Genomic DNA, 18,588 nt, shown 5'->3' with positions numbered 1-18,588 from the left:
TCTAAAGGGTTTTACAATGAATCGTGGGTTATTATTATTAAAATGTTCTATACATATCAGTATATTATTTAATTATATTTTTCAATGTTCAAAAATTGTTACAACGGCATATGTGGTATTTTTGGTATTTTCTTTTAAGCTCCAGAGAACGCTTTAGTGCTTTTTTTGATTACTACCGACATGGTTGTTGTTAGTCACTTCCCCAATCAATACAGCCGCATACCACCCGGTTTTTCTGGAAAAGTTTACCAAACAATCTATCCATATATATCAGAACTGTACACACGGAAAGCAAGATGTCGACTATAATTGAAACCGGCAAGTCAGATTTCATCAAGGTGAATGTTTCCAACTCCCACAATGATGCAGTCGCCTTCGAGGTCAAGTTAGCCAAGGATCTAACAGTTGCCCAGCTCAAGGTCTGTCTTGTAAAGGATCAATAGGTTGCATATACTCATGTATATTCCATTTTCAGACCAAACTGGAAATACTGACGGGCGGATGTGCCGGCACCATGAAGGTGCAGGTCTTCAAGGGGGATACCTGCGTGTCCACAATGGACAACAATGACGCCCAACTGGGTTACTATGCCAACAGTGATGGACTCCGGCTGCATGTCGTCGATAGTTTTGCTACCTTCTCGTTTGACAGCGCTCCCGTCGAGAAATTCGAACTGTCCAAAGATCAGTACGAACAGCGAACCGATTCTGTGCGCAACTACCTTAAGATGAATCGCATGGGCAAGTACAACGATGAGGAGATGCAACAGGCGGAGGAGAAGAAGCGCCTTCAGGCGGAGGAGATCCAAAAACGGGCAGAACTTTGTGTACTGGGTGGCAGATGTGAGGTAAAGTTATCAACTAAATTCATCGTTGCAAAACGTGTTTATCAAAGCATATGTTTTCTGCCAGGTTACGGTTCCAGGTAATCCAACACGACGAGGAACGATCCGATACAATGGTCCGCTTGAAGGGAAAAGTGGTCACTTCATTGGAGTGGAATACGACGAACCACTGGGGAAAAACAATGGAAGGTAACGTATTACAAACTAAGCGATTCCATATTTCACAAATCTCATTTCTGGTTCCATTGCAGTTTCGGTGGAAAGGCCTACTTTACGTGTGCCCCTAATTACGGCGGCTTTGTATCACCATTATCCGTTACGGTTGGTGACTTTCCGCCAGAAGACTTTAACATGGATGACGAGCTCTGAGAACACTGGGCACTCCCACACACAGGCCACACAATCTCGCATCGCACATGCCAACTTAAGCAGAAGACTTACGAACCGCTAAAACTATTTGTACACATTACAAATGAAAGAACATTAAAATTTATAGTTATGCCATTTTTTATTTATTAATTAAAACATCTATGTATGTATGTATATCAGATATTCTTACAACATGATTATTCGTAAATTCTATAATCGGCTTTATCATAACTCTGATTTAATGGTGTTCTCAATCATTTTGCATTGTTTTACATTAACTCAACCGTTTGTAAATCAAATAAATATCAGAAATAAGTATACATCTAGCTATTGTGCAATGTGGATCTGGGTGCGTCGATTTATATTACTGACCGCAGATTGCTGACAACAAAAAACAAAGAAGGGGTGAAGTTATGTGAAGTATGTGTGTCTCCTTTAGTGAAGGTAGTCCGGCGATCTACTAAGGATAGCTCTCGGTGTATATGTAATAAGCTGCTTGCTTTATATATTTATGCATGTATTATATACCTATGTATGTGGGTTCATGCGCGTTCTTGCCTAGTCCTAGTAATTATTAATAAGTTTCAATTAGCTGTCATTTAACAACAAATATATAAAACGATGCATGCTTTTCTCGAAAGTTAAGAATTACAGAAATGCGTCACAATCATGATGAAGACAACTTGATGTGCAACTTTGTATATGTTTTGGTATATATATATAGACTGTTTTTTGAGCCTCCACAACTTAGATAAATGGTCGTCTTTTTCTTTTCTACATCTCACTTGAGATCGCTCCTCCCAAAGGTATGTTTTAGAAACATTCAACAATTGCATGTAGAACGGCCCTAAAAACCACTGGCTCGTCTTTTCCTCGGGGCTAAGTGAACTTGGTGGAAACTAGGTAACATTGGCCATCATTGCATCGCATTGTTACTTGTTTCGGAGTGGTGTTGTTAGTAATCCTGAAGCCTTAATAATAGTATACATACATTTGCTGTCTGTCTGTTCTATGAACTGTTCAAATTGAGGGAAATTAACAAAAATTTCATGTATAAGTACCAACTACATATTCGAGCAAGGGTATAATAATTACAATAGATGTTCGGGGCGTTGCTATTGGGCACACTTCAATAGAGTAGAATGAGATATCATGAACTAATCACACCACGACACTATCGCTAAGTGCTGCCACAGACGACTTTCTTGAAAGTGCGAATTAATGAAGAAACAACCCGAGTCGGATATCTATGAGTTTGTGTTCTTTGATCGTTTGTTTGCCAAGCAAATTGATTACTGGATATCGACACATAAATGCAGTTTATAGAGCGTTGATTGGTTTCTTGTTAATATTTATTGTTACGGTTTTATTGAGTGGTGTTTCTGTTACCCTTATATTCACTTCTGTTCCATCTTGCATGCTGCGCGATGACATATATTGCTGGCCCATTAACTAGGTTCCTAATAAATAACGTATGTAAATATGTGCGTATCTATGCGGGTGCTAATGCATGTCAGTGTGGATAGATAGAGGAGTTTGTCTGCTTGATTGTAATGTGTAGTAATATATCAATACGTTCGATCTACGGAGAGATGCTAACATTAATTATTTCTTGAGATTCCAGCAGGGGATTCGCCGCATTGCCTTCATATTCACTCATTCAATAGATACAAACTGCCCCACAATTAAACGTATTGCTCATGCCACGCCCTCGTTCCATTCCATTAGAGAGTTGTGGTGCGCAGCATGGCTACCTTGCCCTCCGGCTTGCTGGTTGGTCTCTCCTTATCCGTGTCCGCCACCTCCTGCTCCTTATCCTTCTTCCTAATCGCACCCTTCTTGTCCGCATCATTGTGCCTTCCGGCAGTTAGTTTGCGCACAATCAGGCTCCCGGTGTGCTTGATGTTCCTCTTCAATCGATTGCCCCCACCACCGCCGCCGCCATCGCCTTTGACCTTTTGCCCACTGCAGCCACTTATGCCTTTGGCTTCACTGGTTTTGCCGCCTTCAACGCCCTCGGCATCCTCTTCCATAATCGGATTTATTGGGCTAAATTCAGCGAAGAGTGGCACATCCACGGAGTGACCTGGCTGTGTGTCAATCACGTGTAGATCTTCAACCTCTTCGCTGGACTGCAGATTCTCCTTGGAACTGAAGGGAGAGTACATTTGGAACGCCGAAAGCAACGAGTTCGATTTTTTCTGATCCTCGCTGCCACCTGTGGACAGCCTGCTCTTCTTACGCCGCTGGGAGCCCTGCTGGCTGGTTAGTGAGCGACATAGAAGAGAGAGCTCCGACAGCCGGGAGGTGCTGTCGTTGCTAGGCCTCCGACAATTAGCAGTGGTCATGGTGTCAGATGGATCAGTGGGCCGCGAGGCGGTGGCGGCCGCATTCCCCTCGTTGTTCGTTTGGTTAAGTCACAGCTTGAGTTCAAAAGCAATGCGCGACGCAATGTTCTTGAAGCCAATGCTGGTGCCTGAAGATCAATAGACAGTTGAGTTATTTAAGCTTTACTTAGTAATATAAAGAAATCATACCGGAGATTCGCTTGAAGCGCACTCCATTCAGAGAGAGTCGTGGCAGCTTGCACACTTCTATTTCCCATTGCACCAGTGAGTCTGTATTGGGATCTCCATGCACGCACCACAGGACGAATCTATGAAGTACGGTAAATCATTAATAAATACCAATTTGTTTCAATGATATCCATTAATTTACTCACCTTTCCCGCTGCTCGTAGTCGCAATTATTCTGGTCCAGCACCTCCCTGATCTTTTGCATTATCTGCTCGGGCATCAGGGGCGATGTGGTTTTCATTGACCATGTGAATCGTAGAACTCGTGGCTTAGCCGCCTCGTCTGCGATTGTGGGACTGAAAATATATAACTTATTTATAATCGAAAGTCTCGCGGTCCACAGCCGTTTAAGTGACATTTGTACGTTATTCTCTCTTGCAAATTTGTGTAATGATTTATCAATGTAATAAGCTGCATACTTTTTCATTGCATTTGATTGCTTTCAAAAATTAAATCAATTTCATGTTTCAACAAGTTTCAGGACGTTATTTGTACTCTCATTACAATTTGGCTCATTTTTATATTTTTAAGTTTTAGAAAAGTTTAAGTCAAATATATATTCTTTATTTGTTAACAAACTCCCAGTTTTTTTTAAACCACACCCAGAGTCTCGTAGACAGCAAATGCAAGTGTTAGTGGATAATGAAATAAAATTGAAATGCATGTGGGGATATTCTTTTGCTCGCAAATGTTTCACATCGTTTATTATGGATTTATTAAATTATCAATTGTTTTAATTATGCGTTATTTCTTTGAAACTTAATATGTATAGATAACTACTGATCGAGCCACTGAAGGCGCCCGATGATAACACGATCTATAGATAATCAGCTGTACAAATAAAATGGTCACATGCACTAGTGGTAATACATTGTTATTCCTTGAATTTAAGTTAAATTGGTTTTCATGTATCGCTTTGTATTGTTTTTTTAGTGACTACGTGGTATGCTTAATTACTAGATACGCTGCACATCTGGCTTCTGGGTGATTATGAATTGCAAGATCGTTAGTTTGCTGGCTGGCTGCTTGGTTGGTTGGTTGATTGGTTGGTTGATATTGATATTGATTGATTGTATGATCCACGGATACAATTTAATTCAAGCTCATATCGAAATACAAATACAGATCCATACATACATACACATACATATAAATACAAAGATCGCTAAATAAAATTCAAGATCATCGTTACAAAATTAGCAACTTCTTTTGGTGTTTTATTGTGGCTACTATAAAATAATGATTTGGGCGAAAACACCACGCACTTTAGTTCAGTTTAGATCGTTTTAGTTGAGTTAGGCTTAAGTTAATTTACTTTTTGCAGTTATATCTCACGTTCACTTCATCAGTGATATTTGTTTGTTTGTATAACTATAATTGCGATACGCATTTAACATAAATATATATGTAGTTTAGGTAGTACTCGTAGGTGTAATATTTAGTAGTTAATATAATCCATAATCGTGACAGTGACAGCAATAGTAGTCAGGATGCTCTCTGATCATTGCATTTATCATATCTTGGTTTCTTAGTGGATTTCTGTTTGTTTCGGTTTCGTTTCGGTTTTAATTTGTATAATTCTTTATTTATTCTGTATTGCCTTTTGCTGGTCGCGGTCGCTCCTCGCATCGTTTTACAAACAATGAAAACAAAGGGTTTCGTAATTTCTGTTTGTGGTTGCTTTACTTTTAAATATATGTATATGTATCTTTAATTTATATAAATTTATATGTATAATTAGTTAATAATTGTAATAAAACATAGGCGTATTTGTGAAATTTCAATTTAACGCAACGGAACTCAACGTTGTCGGTGTTCATTTGAAGGGGTTCGAATCGAAACCGGAAACGGATCTGAACACGAAATGGAATTCGAAAGCGATTTCGGATCGGCAACGGCAACGTGAACAGTATCGTTTCCCGATCTGATCCGATCCGAGCGATCCGATTGGATTCGACCATATCTGTGTCTGTCTGTTCATATCTGAACCTCTCCGTCACGCGCGTTTACTCTAGGGGAATCGTTTGTTTCAGTTTCAGTTTTAGAACTATTAACAAGAAGTAGTTAATGCTTGTTTTGTTAATTACTGGTTTGGCCTAAAATTAAAGAAAAAATTTTAAACAAATTATTCACGGCTGGAAAAAATATTAATAATGGGTAAAACAAATACCAGAAATGAAACCAAAGAAGACAGATAAGAATAAAACGGAATATGGGTAAGTTTCATTTTTCATGTTTCTTCATAGAAAAAGAAAAGTAAACGCAATCGTTCTTCAACTGATAAGTACATTGCACATTGTACACTTCACAATTTTTGTCTTTCTATTTGTCAAAGAGCATAATCGTAATTAATTGAATCATGTATTTAATAAATGAAAGAAATAGACAAGAACAAAAGAGCCTTCCTAGCGTGAGGTGATATAATGGATGTACATAGTTGTACAAAGCAAACGTGGATATACAGGATTAGAAAAACTACGTAATATTTATATATGCTTTTTGTAAGAAATCAATCGAGAATAAAACAAACTAAAGGTTGTGACGGAGATTTTGAGAGCGTAGAGAGGAAGCGACAGACGTCATCAGATTATTATTATCAGATTATATAGTTGGATTCAGTTCCGTATAACGTGTACTTTTTCGCACACTGTCACATATGCTTGTATGTATAGTTTTGTATTTGTTTAGCACCTGAATCAGAGGCGGATTTCTATTTTGGATTCGAATATTGATATTGCAATCGGTGTGATGGTTTGAGTTCCGTATTATTTTTTGTTTATAGTAATTGATCAACCGTATTATATGGTACATCCCGACCGAATAGCCAGTCATTCACTGTTTCTAAGGCTGAGCCACATTCAGAGTATATTTCACAAATTACATATGTAAGTAGTATGGTACGTATGCTAACTAAATATGGATAGGAATAAAAATGTTTTAGCAATGCATTGCGAGCGTCTAACTAATCGACCGAACCGACATATGCACCCCACCCATCTTCACCGATCCACCGATCCACAATCACCGAACCCAATGGAACCACCACAACAAATTAGGGGCATAGTGAGTGCATCGGACCGATGTGGTGCATATGCGAGTTGGCGGTCGTTCTTAAGCAAAAGTCCTGGGTGTACGTTAAATGTGTGTTGTTAGGTGTTTGTTGTATATACATAGAGAGTACATACTTTCCTGCTGAAAGTCTTTCGGTTCAACAAATGGAAAAAAAGGTAACAAAACAGAAAAAAAAGAAAAGAAATTCCATATACAAAACATGTGCATATCATTAGTGGAGGATAATCAACTGTTTCATAATTATGAGTTAGCTTTTCGGATTAAAACAAAATATAGCTAATCATCTCATAACGCCCATTACACTTTTTATCCATCATGCATTCGAATGCAAGTGCTGGTTGTCATTTAATTAGTAACTATCCTAATCGGTCGAATAACTTGCGCAGTTGCATAGCAGCTATGTTGGTTGATATGGGGAACTTTCATTTAGGAGTTGCTAACTTTATTTATCCTGGAAATTGAAGCTGCTTCTCTCTCTGTCTCTCGATAAAATTATTAATTTAACAGGGTGCAGTTAAGTAGTTTAACAACGTGATTCTTGTGAGAGGGTGAGGGGGCCAGACATGAATATCCAAAACATTGAAACTATGTGCACGTTATTTAACACCCTTCTTAGGGGCAACACAGTGCGATTCAGTCCATAAAAATAAAACTTTTTAATGCAGAAATTACGAAACGTACTTGTCAGTCATGATGCCCAGATTACTACAATCGCCAATACTGTATAGTTATACAATTTTCCCAACTAAACCTGTACCTTTTCATCTCAAATGGTGTCTGTGGTTCCTCTTCGCCTGTCCTTTCTCAGAGCTAAGCTCAAAATAGCTTTTAACTGTAGTCTGTTTTGATTTGGAAAATTCTGCATATCCAACGGGTGTTTTTGAACGAGATATTTTAGTTATGTGCTCGATGGACATGGCATTGCAACTTGTTTGGTAGCGATTACTTTTGGGGCTGGTTTCAGTGATTTATTGGCGGACTCTCAGAATGGACTCGGTACGAAATACAAACATGAGCATAATAAACACACATGGATGTATGTGCGGCAGATATGCAATAAAATGAAACATAAATATGAAACATAAAATGATAAACGAGAAAAAATCAAACAAACGAGAAGTAAATTAAAAAAGAAAATCATAAACCAAATTGATGTAAGAAAGAATAACAAACGAATAATAAATGTATCGAATTGCAGTTTGCATTTGCTTTTCTTGTAATATTCCATTAACTGAAGAAATGAATTTGCCACTTTGTGATATTATGAAGCCACTACTTACCGTTTGCTAAAACGTGAGGAGAGTTTGGAGAAGAAGCTCATGCGACCCGGATGTGAGGAGTCGCCGGAGGCACCGCTGGTGCCCGAGTATTCCAGCGCTGTGTTGTTTCGTGCTCTGGTTTGACCTAGGGATTGCAATGATTCCATAGTTAGATTCGGATCGCTAACGCACTCAAGGATGTGTACACAAACACAGACTAGATGCTAACTGATTCCGTTTGGTTTTTAAGCTAGGGTATTACTAAAGTAACTCCGAGTACGTACATACGGCTCCACTGCTGGGCTCAAAGTGCAATGCAAGTATATTACTAACAAATAAATGCTATTTTCTAAATGATGTGGTTAACAACTAGTTTACTCACTGGGAAAATCTAAAGTTATTACAATTTAACTAAATCAAAACTTATCTTCCAATTGAATTTAATATGTTAGCTACTGCTATCATTTAATATATTCTTTAAACTCTCCCATACTATTGACTTCAATTGATAACATGTACTAGTAATCTCATTGCACTTTGTCCCATATGCAAACATTTTTCAGTTAACTTTATTTTTAGTGAACGCGCGATAGCTGAATATAGACAGACAAATGTCCGTTCTCGATCGTAGAGTAATTTTGTTCGCTATGAATAGTTTTCCATCCGTATTTCCAAATACACAAATATATCAAATATTTACAGGTGGGCGGTTTTGGATGGGATTTGGTTGATTCGATGCATAAAAGGCAAACGAACTAGATTTACGAATCCACTTAGACAAACGTGCAGAGGGGTGCGGCATTGGATCGCGGAAATCATAAGCGATGCGATGTATAAAAACATAAAGTAAACATTCAGTTAAATGGGTCGATCGAGTTGATTATATAGTAATTAATCGCTTGACAACCTAAAAAAAATAATAGAGGCGCGTTTGATATGCATTTTGTATGGAGAAGAGGTGCAGTGCGGGATACAATTGAATTGTTCTAGTGGATGCAGCATGAAAACGGGTTCAGTTTCAAAAATAAAATCAAAAACATCACTCGACAACGCGTTAACATCTACTAATGAGTTTAGCCTAGTTCGGCCTTCAATTATTTATTTAAATGTTTTAGTAGAAGAAGGTGGGGATAAAATTAAATTATTATCTTTAAAACTAATAAAAATAAGTGAACAGAAAACTCACCAGAGTGAAAGGTTGAACGTGATGGAACATTCCTTGGAAAGTGTCTGCTTGATTTAACAGCCGATGCCATTCTAAGTCGATCGAACAGACTATATATGTACAATTACGATACATATGCACACATAGGTATGAATGGAAATCAAATCAGTATCGAATCAGTTCGTCGGAGTACATTCAAATCCAATGAATCGCATTTCGGGAAACGAATATGGTTTTATCAGTATTAGATTGTTGTTTTTTTTTTTTTTTAGTTTAGTTTGGTTTGTTTGTTTTTCCATTAAATATTTGTTGATTGTTTTTGTTTGGAAATGTGTAATCGTTTGTACAGAACCGTTCGAGCGTTCGTCCCGTGTTATGATCGTTAAAGATAATGTTTTGGTGAATGGAATGAGTAATGGACGTTGGGTCATCATCATCAAATCGAACCAAATCGTATGGAGTTTCGAAGCGTTACCCATGTTGCGTCATTGGCCAATTGGTAGTTTTCAGATTTTGGTGTTCGTGTTTCGTAATTGTTTTCGAGATCGGTAGGGATTGGATTTCGTATTGGGTTGTATGAAGGATGGCGGCAGGCGGGTGTAGATGGTCAGAGCAGCGCGAATCAAGCAGTTCGTTTGATTGATGTGACAAATTGATGATGTTAACCAAGGGTTTATGGTTTTGTATATTGTTTTATCGATCACGTCGCAGACATAAACAAAATGAAAAGAAAAAAATAAAAATAGATCATGTAAATTTTCTTAAAAAGACAAGCACTTAAAAATACGTTTCTTAGATATTAAATCGGATACGACAAACTTCGACTGTTTCGTTGGTTGTATGGACATGAATATATGCAGGAATGTAGAGTATACTCGAAAGCTCGGCAAACAAGAAGGTTTGATCCTTCAAACTACATGAAAGCATTATTTGATGGGACATGCGTTCGACTGACTATCGAGTATCCATTTTGTAAACGTTCTTGTACTTCGGGTGGAGCAATTTATCAACTGAATTTTTATTTATTAGCACAAACTAGAAAGCTCGTCTAAGGCATTATGTCCTAATACGATACGCGATAAACGTTCAAAAGTTGGGGGTTATTATTCGAAGTAGTACGCATATAGTAGTTATACGGTTAGATACATGAAGATCGTACATTGGAGAGCATATAGTATTTAAGACCAGGTACAAAAGTTACAACAGCAGCACAATAACAGACTATATAAAACTGAGTTGTTAAGTATCGGTAGGTAACAACATTAACAATAAACGAAAACACACAATAATGGAAAAAATTCAATTATACTGGCGATGGTAGCAGAGTCAATAGAGTTTTACTGACAGAGACAGACATGCATGAGGAAACAAACAAAATAATGAGTTCTTATTTTAGAAACTTGGATTTCGATCGCTAAAATTCAGGCGACTGATTGGACTTTCCCAATGCGAATACGAAATAAAAAACTATTCACTTGATAAGGGTGTAAATCTGGTAGTTCCTATCAGTTTACTGGAACACCAAGCGGTAAGGTCGAGCAATATGTCTTGGCATCGCCGCCAATTGAATTTCGTTTAAATGAATCACAAAAGTATACCAACAAAATCAGAAAAATATAACCAAACCGTACGCTAGTTGTATATACTTAAGCAATATATCATTTTATGGAAAGGGTCGTGTTCGCATACGTTACGTCTTACGCAAGAGTTACGTGAAAAATACAAATGAGCCATCAAGTCGATTAGAGAATAACTACAATACTTCGATTATGCTATCAATAATTGCAACGAAACTGCAATTATTGGGTATTTGACACGCCCACGACCCTTAGTTCAATGAGGCACAATAAATATCTCTTAACGTAAGATGCATTTTCACTCACCGAATTTGTTCGATTGGTTTAGTTCGGTTCGAATCCAAATTGAATTCAGTTCAAACCACATTCATATCATTATTTGCATATGCATTTTCAAATCGGATTGGTTTTGTTGTCGATTCGGTTAGCAATAATTGTTGAATTGTTGGATTGTTATTGTTGGTTTTGTTCAGGTTTTCAATTTGCATTACGAGTACGATCGAAAAGGTAGTAATAGTAGAGTAGTACAATAATTGAGCGTCGATAGGAGGACGAAGGAGGTTGTTGCAGATTCAGATTCGTAGGTGGTGGTGTTATTTGTTGTTGCGGATATAGAACGCCACAGAGAATGGATGTACATATGTGGTAGTGTAGTAGTTATCAAAATTAGACATTTGGTTTGTAAACAGACAATGTTCAAAATTGTAAAAAACATGAAAAGATAAGAAATTTACATTATTCAATTGATCAAATTGGTTAGGTCGTTAAAAATACACTGGATAAATAGATAAATACAAAACGAATAGAACAAAACTAGGATAGGCCAACGCTATAAACTAAGAGAAGAGTGAACGGTAAACAAATCAAACAGAACACCTAATAAATACTTATAAATACGGATAATAATAGATGCTTAGTCACTAGCCTAACGACCATCGCTTGGTTCCATTCGAGGTCGTAAAATAAACATATTTAATCAAAGCTTTTAAAAATCTAGGCCTGGGTCATAATCATTAATTTGTAATGGTTACCAACAGCCAAGTTTTTTTAACATATGTATCACGCACAGAACAAATACCTCTAGAAAGTTGAACACTTTTTGTAACCTTTGAGTATTTAAGCAATTGTTATTATGGGGCTGTTACAAATCTAATTTACTTTTATAAGCCAGTTCAAATTAAGGACATATTAGCTAAACCATCTAGTATCTAGTTCTTTAATAGTAATAAATTGCAATTCTTTTGCAAAACATCAAAGGCAGATTGGAATTCAGACGGAACAATGGTCATGTATAGATTTAAAAGTGCTTGCTGTCTAGTTGTTTTTGTTTTTCGGTGACGGGTATACAAAGTTCTTTGTGAATGATTCCGAGTCGATGATTCATGAAGATGAAACGGCGAAATGATTGTCAAAATGCACAATAATTCTCCCAAACAAATAAAATGCCAGCCAATATTTTAAATAATAAAGAAGAAACCGAAAGCAGTTGAATTTCAAAGAATGCGTTAATCAAACTAAGAGAATTTGGTTTGTTTGGTTGTTGCGTTTTTTTGTTAATTACTCAAGTGTATACCTCGTTCCGAGCGGGTCATTTGAGACCGAGACGCAGCCGTCTGTAGAGGGGCGAGGGCTCGAGACAGACGCGCTTTTGGTATGACCTTTTCCAGCGGGAGCTGCCGATCCACTGCTGGTAATTTGCATGTTTTAGGTTTAGGCCGAAAAGTGGTAGAATCGTAATCGTAAATATGACTTTGTTTTGGTTTTGTTTGGAAAGAGTTTCGGTTTTTTTAAGATAACCAAATGAAACGATGGGTAAATGATAAACAAGTAATTTTTGAGTGTGCCAAAGGCACGGCAACTAAAGAGAACTGAACTGTGCGTGACTATATACAATTAAATGTCGTTCGATCTTCCAAAGATCTGCTCTACGTTTTTGTATTGATGGGATTATAAGCTGCTGCGGTATCTAAATGCCATCTAACCTCCGGATTCGATCTGATTTGATCAGATCGTTTTGCGTGCGAACCAAAGGCAAATAATATATATATATATATAATTGTGGCAGGCTCCATCGCTATCGACTGACTGAACAACTAAATAAGCCTGCCAAGTGGGGAATGTTATGATGCAAACAATAACTGGGTAGTAACTCGTACAGCTGTTTAAGACTCAAACTAGAACTTATAATCAGAACTAGCTTAACTCTCACGTACTTTGTCTCTGCAGGAATAACGTTGGTTTTCTCCGTCGACGAAGTCTTTTCATAAAGCGTGGTGGAGCGACGTGGAATGATGCCACTTGTGCCGCTGACCGTGCGATTGCCATTCGTCGGATCATACTTCGTTGCCGTTCGCGGCTTGGCGGGACTGTTCAGTGCTGTGAATTCAGTAATAATATAAGTCTCATTGCTCATTTGATCAATCATCATATTAGCACTTACTGGTGTCTGCCGTGGTGAGCATCTTTTGGGTGGCCGAAGCGGGTCTCTGATTCTGAGCGGCCAGTCGCGCTGTGTTCTCCTTAATCGTAGCCGAGTCGATTGTGTTCTGTCGCTTAAAGTTGCTGCCACTGCCGAGGGCAATTTTAAGCTTAAAATGTATATCACATCATCTGTCAAGCTACTTACACTGATGCTCGATCCGCCGCTGATCCTGCAGCATTGTAGTTATTGCTTGGATTAACCGCACCAACGGCTCCCGTGGCCGCCGCAACTGTTGCTGCCGCATTTGTCGGTCCAACACCTAAAAAAAAAACATTTAATCGTGCATTAAAATGGGTACTTCAGCACATTGGCATTAAGTTTAACCGAGGTAAAAATTTTCTTGGACAAAACTGCTTATACTCACTAACTATGGTAGGTGAGTGACGATTAGCTAGCGCACAACGGATTAGTAATTTTAAAAGGAAAGGTTAGTCTAAGTTCTCTATACTAATGTGGGTTTCCTAGCTCTGCATGTTCGACCAAGAAAGTTTTTACTCTTGATTAAATATAGATGAACCGTTAGCCCCAAAATGGGACTTACGCAAAGTTTCCGCACCAGACGAGGCTCGGCGACTTGGCTTCGTGCTGGACGCCGATATGCTCCTGTGGACTCCTCTGTGCGTGGGACTCTGGACACTCGCACTGCCAGCATTGGCGCCCGCATCGTTGCCCGAGATGTTGCGCAGTGAGAGCGAGGAGCCAGACCGCGATCCGTCACTTTCCGGCTGCGTGGAAGAAAATACTCTTTTAGCACTTCTGTTGGTCGGAATGTAAAGGCCACCAACTTACGTCTGTACTCTTGCGACCCAGCAGCAAATATGTGGCGAAAACATCGTCGTAGCGCACCTGGGAGAGCGAAGCCTCGATCTCCGATCGATTGTAGCCCATCGCGACTAGAGCTTCTAAACATCGCGATGCGGAAATGACAGACAATTTGGTTGTGAGTGGAATGTTTTTATAGACATTCAGTGGAGATATTAATACGATTAGGTAGCGCATGCAAATTTATTACAGTTACATTATATATTTGGCTATGAAATCACCGATGTCGAACTGATATAGTTCGATGTCGAATAGCCGGAATTGTGTGTTCTTTTGGCCTTCAACTGAACAATTGGCAGTAAGAACATTGGATAAAAAGAAATCAGGTATATATGTATGTATTTAGATCATGCAGCTAGCGAAATTAAATAATACAATTATCATCGGCGTGACAGGACCCAAACCGGATGCAATCTCGAATTTTTCTCAGAGAACCTCATTTATTTGTTTGTTCGTATATCTGTGCACATACCAACAGATATTTACACTCGCAACAAGTAAAAGAAAAACCAATAAAAGATAACAAAGTCATACAACAAAAATTCGATTTTCCCTTGGCTGGCTGTTCAAGATTGATTTAATTTTAAGATTATCCGTTCTCTTGAGCTGGTTTGATATCTTCCTTGACGGTCTGTTTGTATGTAGAATTTTGAGGACAGAAAGTGAGAAAGAGAACAGAGAGTTGGGGGTTAATGCGGAACTCTGGGGGTCGAGCGTTAACGTTTCCACTACACAGATTGCATACATTTTTAGGTGGACCCTTCCGCTCGTCGATCAGAAAGTTGACCATTAACATCAAGGTGTACGCACTACGCCGAATCGAGAGCGAATTCTTGGCACCGGTTTGTGACCCCGCAGCTATGTGAGAATTTACAAACGAAACACCATAAAGGTAATTGAATTTAAAATACAAACATCAGGATAACACAACACTGGGAGAACCCAAGTAAAAGGAATTCCGTAAGCAACATTCAACTACAAAATGAAAACAAGTTTATAAAGAAAGAGTTTACAAAGGAACTAGTAGTATTACATTACATAAACAAAGATCGCTTGATAACAGCAATAAAACACAACGAGCAATTGGCAGGCAAAACTCCATTCCACACACAATTCGTTAATAATATTAGTAATAAATTTTGTATACAGTACCCGTCTTACCTATCCGCTTGGGATCGGCTAAATCGGCTTTGGGCTCAATATAGGGCTTGAGTTCGTCCTCCTCAAACCCCATGTTCATCCACTTGTCGCCCATGATTGTTTCCAGACTAGCACGCTTTGCGGGATTCAGTACTAAGAATTTGCGGAGCAAGTTTTCGCAGTCAGTCGACATATAGAAGGGAATTCTGTAGGGATAAGCGATTTGGTTTAGTTCTATTCACTTTCAATTTATCTTGCCACACATACCTATATTTGCCTCTGAGCACGCGTTCACGCAACTCCCTCAAGGTGGAGCCGTCGAAGGGCAGGGAACCGCTCACTAACGTATACAGGATGACGCCCAACGACCAAACATCGACCTCGGGTCCGTCGTACTTCTTGCCCTGAAACAGCTCCGGTGCCGCGTACGGCGGACTACCGCAGAACGTGTCCAGCTTTGAGCCGGGTGTGAACTCGTTCGAAAAGCCAAAGTCAGCGATTTTGATGTTCAGTTCGCTGTCCAGCAAAAGGTTTTCAGCTTTTAAGTCCCTGTTATAGATAAAAAAAATTCGGTTAATAAGGTGCCAACTATATTAATGGATCTTTGGTTTGTCCTAGCCTGTTTAAATAAATCATCTGATTTTAATTATCATTTATTACTCTTACCTGTGAATTATTCTTTTTTGATGACAATATTGCACGGCTGAGACGATTTGTCGAAACTTGACTCGCGCCTCCTTCTCCTTCATGCGTCCGTGGAGAACCAGATAGTCGAAGACTTCTCCGCCGGATGCGTACTCCATGATCAGATAGAGCGTCTTCTCCGTTTCGATTACTTGGAACAATTTAACTATGTTGGGGTGATCCAGCATCTTCATTATTCTAACCTGTGGGCAGAGTACGATTAGTAAATTATGTCAAGATAACCTTTTAAGCGAAGTACAAACCTCTCTAAAGAGTTTCTGTAGTGACCCAGGATTGAGTTGGGTCTTGTCAATTATCTTGATGGCCACCTCCTTGCCAGTGGGCAGGTGTTTCGCTAGTTTCACCTTGGCGAAATTGCCCTTGCCGATCGTCTTTATGAGTTTGTATTTGCCAATATGCTCCTCAGTAGCCCGCCATCGCATAGGAGCACTACTCCGCATTTGCATGTTAGGCGAACCCTGTAAAAACAATGGTGAGGGGTAAGTAAATTTGTTTTTTGCTTAGTGTCAGGGGTCGGTACTAGTAGATATAAAACCCAACAATTCTGTGACAATCCTTACTTATGACCCGTTTAAGAACGCATTGCTAACGATTAATAGTTATATTAAATGAGATTTTAAACCACATTGGTATCGGTTTCTCTGAACCAAATGATGAAAATGATATTGAAATATGGTAGATTCTAATGGATTTTGATTTTATCCCTGTTTACCTGCGCAGCATTGTTGCTGTACACATTACTGCGGTTTGACACCACGCTAGGTACGCGGCTAGTGGGATGATGTCCTACAGGCGGGTGAGCTGATCTGGTCACATGCTCTGCTCGACTGGAATTGTACGGCGGAATGGGTGCCACAATTGGACGCTCCGAACGTCTTTTCGAACTGGCTGCATTACTTCCTGTTCCTGAGGCACCAGATGCCCCAGAGGAGGCTCCATGACTATGTGAGGACTTTTGGGCCAACAAAGCTTCAAATTGTCGCAAATTCTCCTCACGCCGCTTAGACGCTGAAATGGTGGTGGCCGTTAGCTTAGATGGAGCCACTCCATCCACCACGCTGCTACTGCTACCGCCGCGACTGACCGAGCGGGAGGTGGACGTGGTGGAGGAGGAGCTCCTGGCCGCCGGAGTGGGTGCAGTGCCAGCTGGTCGCCATACCGCTGGCTGTTTCTCGTCCTGCAAGTGCTGCTTCTGCTTAAGAGTGGCCCTCATGGCCAGCACCGTATCATTATTCTTCGTATCGGAGGCAGTACGTGCCAGTTTAGCCTTCACAGCATTTGCTCCGTTTGCGGCAGCAGCCGAGTTCTTGGAATAGGCTCCGATCGAATTACGACCATCGCTGCCGCGCTGGAATTCCGATATCATCAGCTCATTGCTGTCATCCAGTTCGCCTGCCCGCCTGCCGCCCAAATACTGAAAATCATTCTCGGAGGACATGTCACTAATGCCCGGTCTCAGAAGGTTTTCCGTTTCACCGTAGCGCTTGCTCTGCTTGCGCTTGATCTCCAGTTTCATCACGTCCATCGATGATTGGGATTGTTGGTTTTGCTGCTGTTGCTTAAAGCTCTCCTCTACGTTATGGATGTGCTTCTCGATGGAGCCGAGGGCAAAGGACACACCGGCATCATCTTCGGTGGACAGCAGGCGTGGCATAGGCGGCTTTTGGCGTTCTTTGGGCGTGGGATGCGGCTGCAGGGTGGGCAGAGCCGATACGGCTATCCTGGGCAATGGAGTGGCTTGGTCATCACGTCGTCGAAGCTCCACTATGCTGTCATCTTCGGTGGCTCCATCGAGATCCTTGTTGGCAAGATGTGTTTGATGCAGTTCCATTTCCTTTTCCGTTTCCGGCAAGTTACTGCTGCTATTGTTGTTGTTGCTGCTGCTGTTGATGCCGCAGCTGTGGTTGCTGTTCTGGTTGCTAGATGGCGCCACACTGAGCTTGGGCGGTGCAGGTGCCGCCCCCTTGCGGGCGGCATACAGCCGGACACTCTTCCTGGTGGCATCGCCGCGATTCAAGTCAGGTGTTGTGGTAGTGGTGGCCTCCATAGCTCCTCCGTTTTGCTGCTGATTTCGGTTTGTCTGTTTTTTCTCTTTAATTTTTTTGTCGTGGCACTACTTCCCTTGAGTGTGTTGGTGCACAAGTACTTGTTGCTCGGAGAGATCGCTACTTTAACTTTTTTCTTATTTCTTTTTCAAGTGGCGCTTGGCGTGTTTATTGTTCTTACACTGTGAGTTTGGGGAAAATTATTAAGTTGGGCTTGGGTCTTCGGAAGTACAATGCAGCTCACACCGACAGGAGTAAGTGCTTGTGTGTGCGTTCGTTTGCATTGGGCTTTCTAAATTCTCAACGTTACTTTTGTTTGTTTTTTGTCGCCTAACCAACACACAACAAGTCGCAGTTGTTGCGCATTAAAACCTCGAAAATGAATTAAACACACAGCCAGCAACTTCCATTTCTACGTATGTACATATGTATGTACAGATGGGCGGACAGGGAGTGTGTGTGCGTGATATTTACGACAACAGGCGGACAAGAGCTAATCTGTCTCCCCGGTGACACTGAAATAAACACACGG

General features: G+C 40.1%; 3 protein-coding genes across 29 annotated transcripts in view; 1 reads left to right on the top strand and 2 right to left on the bottom strand.

Moving 5' to 3' along the window:
- Window positions 1-170: 170 nt before the first annotated feature.
- LOC6739474 (tubulin-folding cofactor B) lies at window positions 171-1,533 on the top strand. Its single transcript, XM_016172105.3, has 4 exons — window positions 171-419; window positions 476-847; window positions 912-1,033; window positions 1,096-1,533. Exons 1-4 carry the CDS (start codon window positions 297-299, stop codon window positions 1,211-1,213), a joined length of 735 nt encoding a protein of 244 aa, XP_016028616.1. The 5' UTR covers window positions 171-296; the 3' UTR covers window positions 1,214-1,533.
- Window positions 1,334-3,561, bottom strand: LOC120284222. The gene has a single exon (XM_039291744.2). It carries the CDS (start codon window positions 3,559-3,561, stop codon window positions 2,938-2,940), a length of 624 nt encoding a protein of 207 aa, XP_039147678.1. The 3' UTR covers window positions 1,334-2,937.
- The window catches only part of LOC27206181 (MAP/microtubule affinity-regulating kinase 3), a 27,215-nt gene continuing 12,177 nt past the window's right edge, over window positions 3,551-18,588 (bottom strand). For 2 of the 27 annotated variants that reach the window (XM_039291717.2, XM_039291716.2), the window contains exons 2-17: window positions 16,724-18,238; window positions 16,254-16,469; window positions 15,973-16,193; window positions 15,574-15,855; window positions 15,319-15,512; window positions 14,134-14,246; window positions 13,886-14,069; window positions 13,489-13,603; window positions 13,303-13,430; window positions 13,076-13,238; window positions 12,436-12,549; window positions 9,307-9,395; window positions 8,142-8,265; window positions 3,936-4,085; window positions 3,751-3,869; window positions 3,551-3,689 (exon numbers count right to left, since the gene is read on the bottom strand). In XM_039291717.2, coding sequence (XP_039147651.1) covers window positions 3,631-3,689; window positions 3,751-3,869; window positions 3,936-4,085; window positions 8,142-8,265; window positions 9,307-9,395; window positions 12,436-12,549; window positions 13,076-13,238; window positions 13,303-13,430; window positions 13,489-13,603; window positions 13,886-14,069; window positions 14,134-14,246; window positions 15,319-15,512; window positions 15,574-15,855; window positions 15,973-16,193; window positions 16,254-16,469; window positions 16,724-18,058 — 3,606 coding nt within the window. In that variant the 5' untranslated portion in view covers window positions 18,059-18,238 and the 3' untranslated portion in view covers window positions 3,551-3,630. Of the gene's footprint in view, window positions 3,690-3,750; window positions 3,870-3,935; window positions 4,086-4,462; window positions 5,886-8,141; window positions 8,266-9,306; window positions 9,396-12,435; window positions 12,550-13,075; window positions 13,239-13,302; window positions 13,431-13,488; window positions 13,604-13,885; window positions 14,070-14,133; window positions 15,025-15,318; window positions 15,513-15,573; window positions 15,856-15,972; window positions 16,194-16,253; window positions 16,470-16,723; window positions 18,239-18,588 lie in introns of those variants that run through there. The other 25 variants (XM_044922458.1, XM_044922460.1, XM_044922455.1 and 22 more) reach the window with 25 other exon arrangements.

Source organism: Drosophila simulans, chromosome 2R (genome assembly GCF_016746395.2).
Source record: "Drosophila simulans strain w501 chromosome 2R, Prin_Dsim_3.1, whole genome shotgun sequence".
Taxonomy (NCBI): domain Eukaryota; kingdom Metazoa; phylum Arthropoda; class Insecta; order Diptera; family Drosophilidae; genus Drosophila; species Drosophila simulans.
The sequence above is the reverse complement of the archived record's forward strand: the minus strand, read 5'-3'. Positions and strand labels throughout refer to the sequence as shown.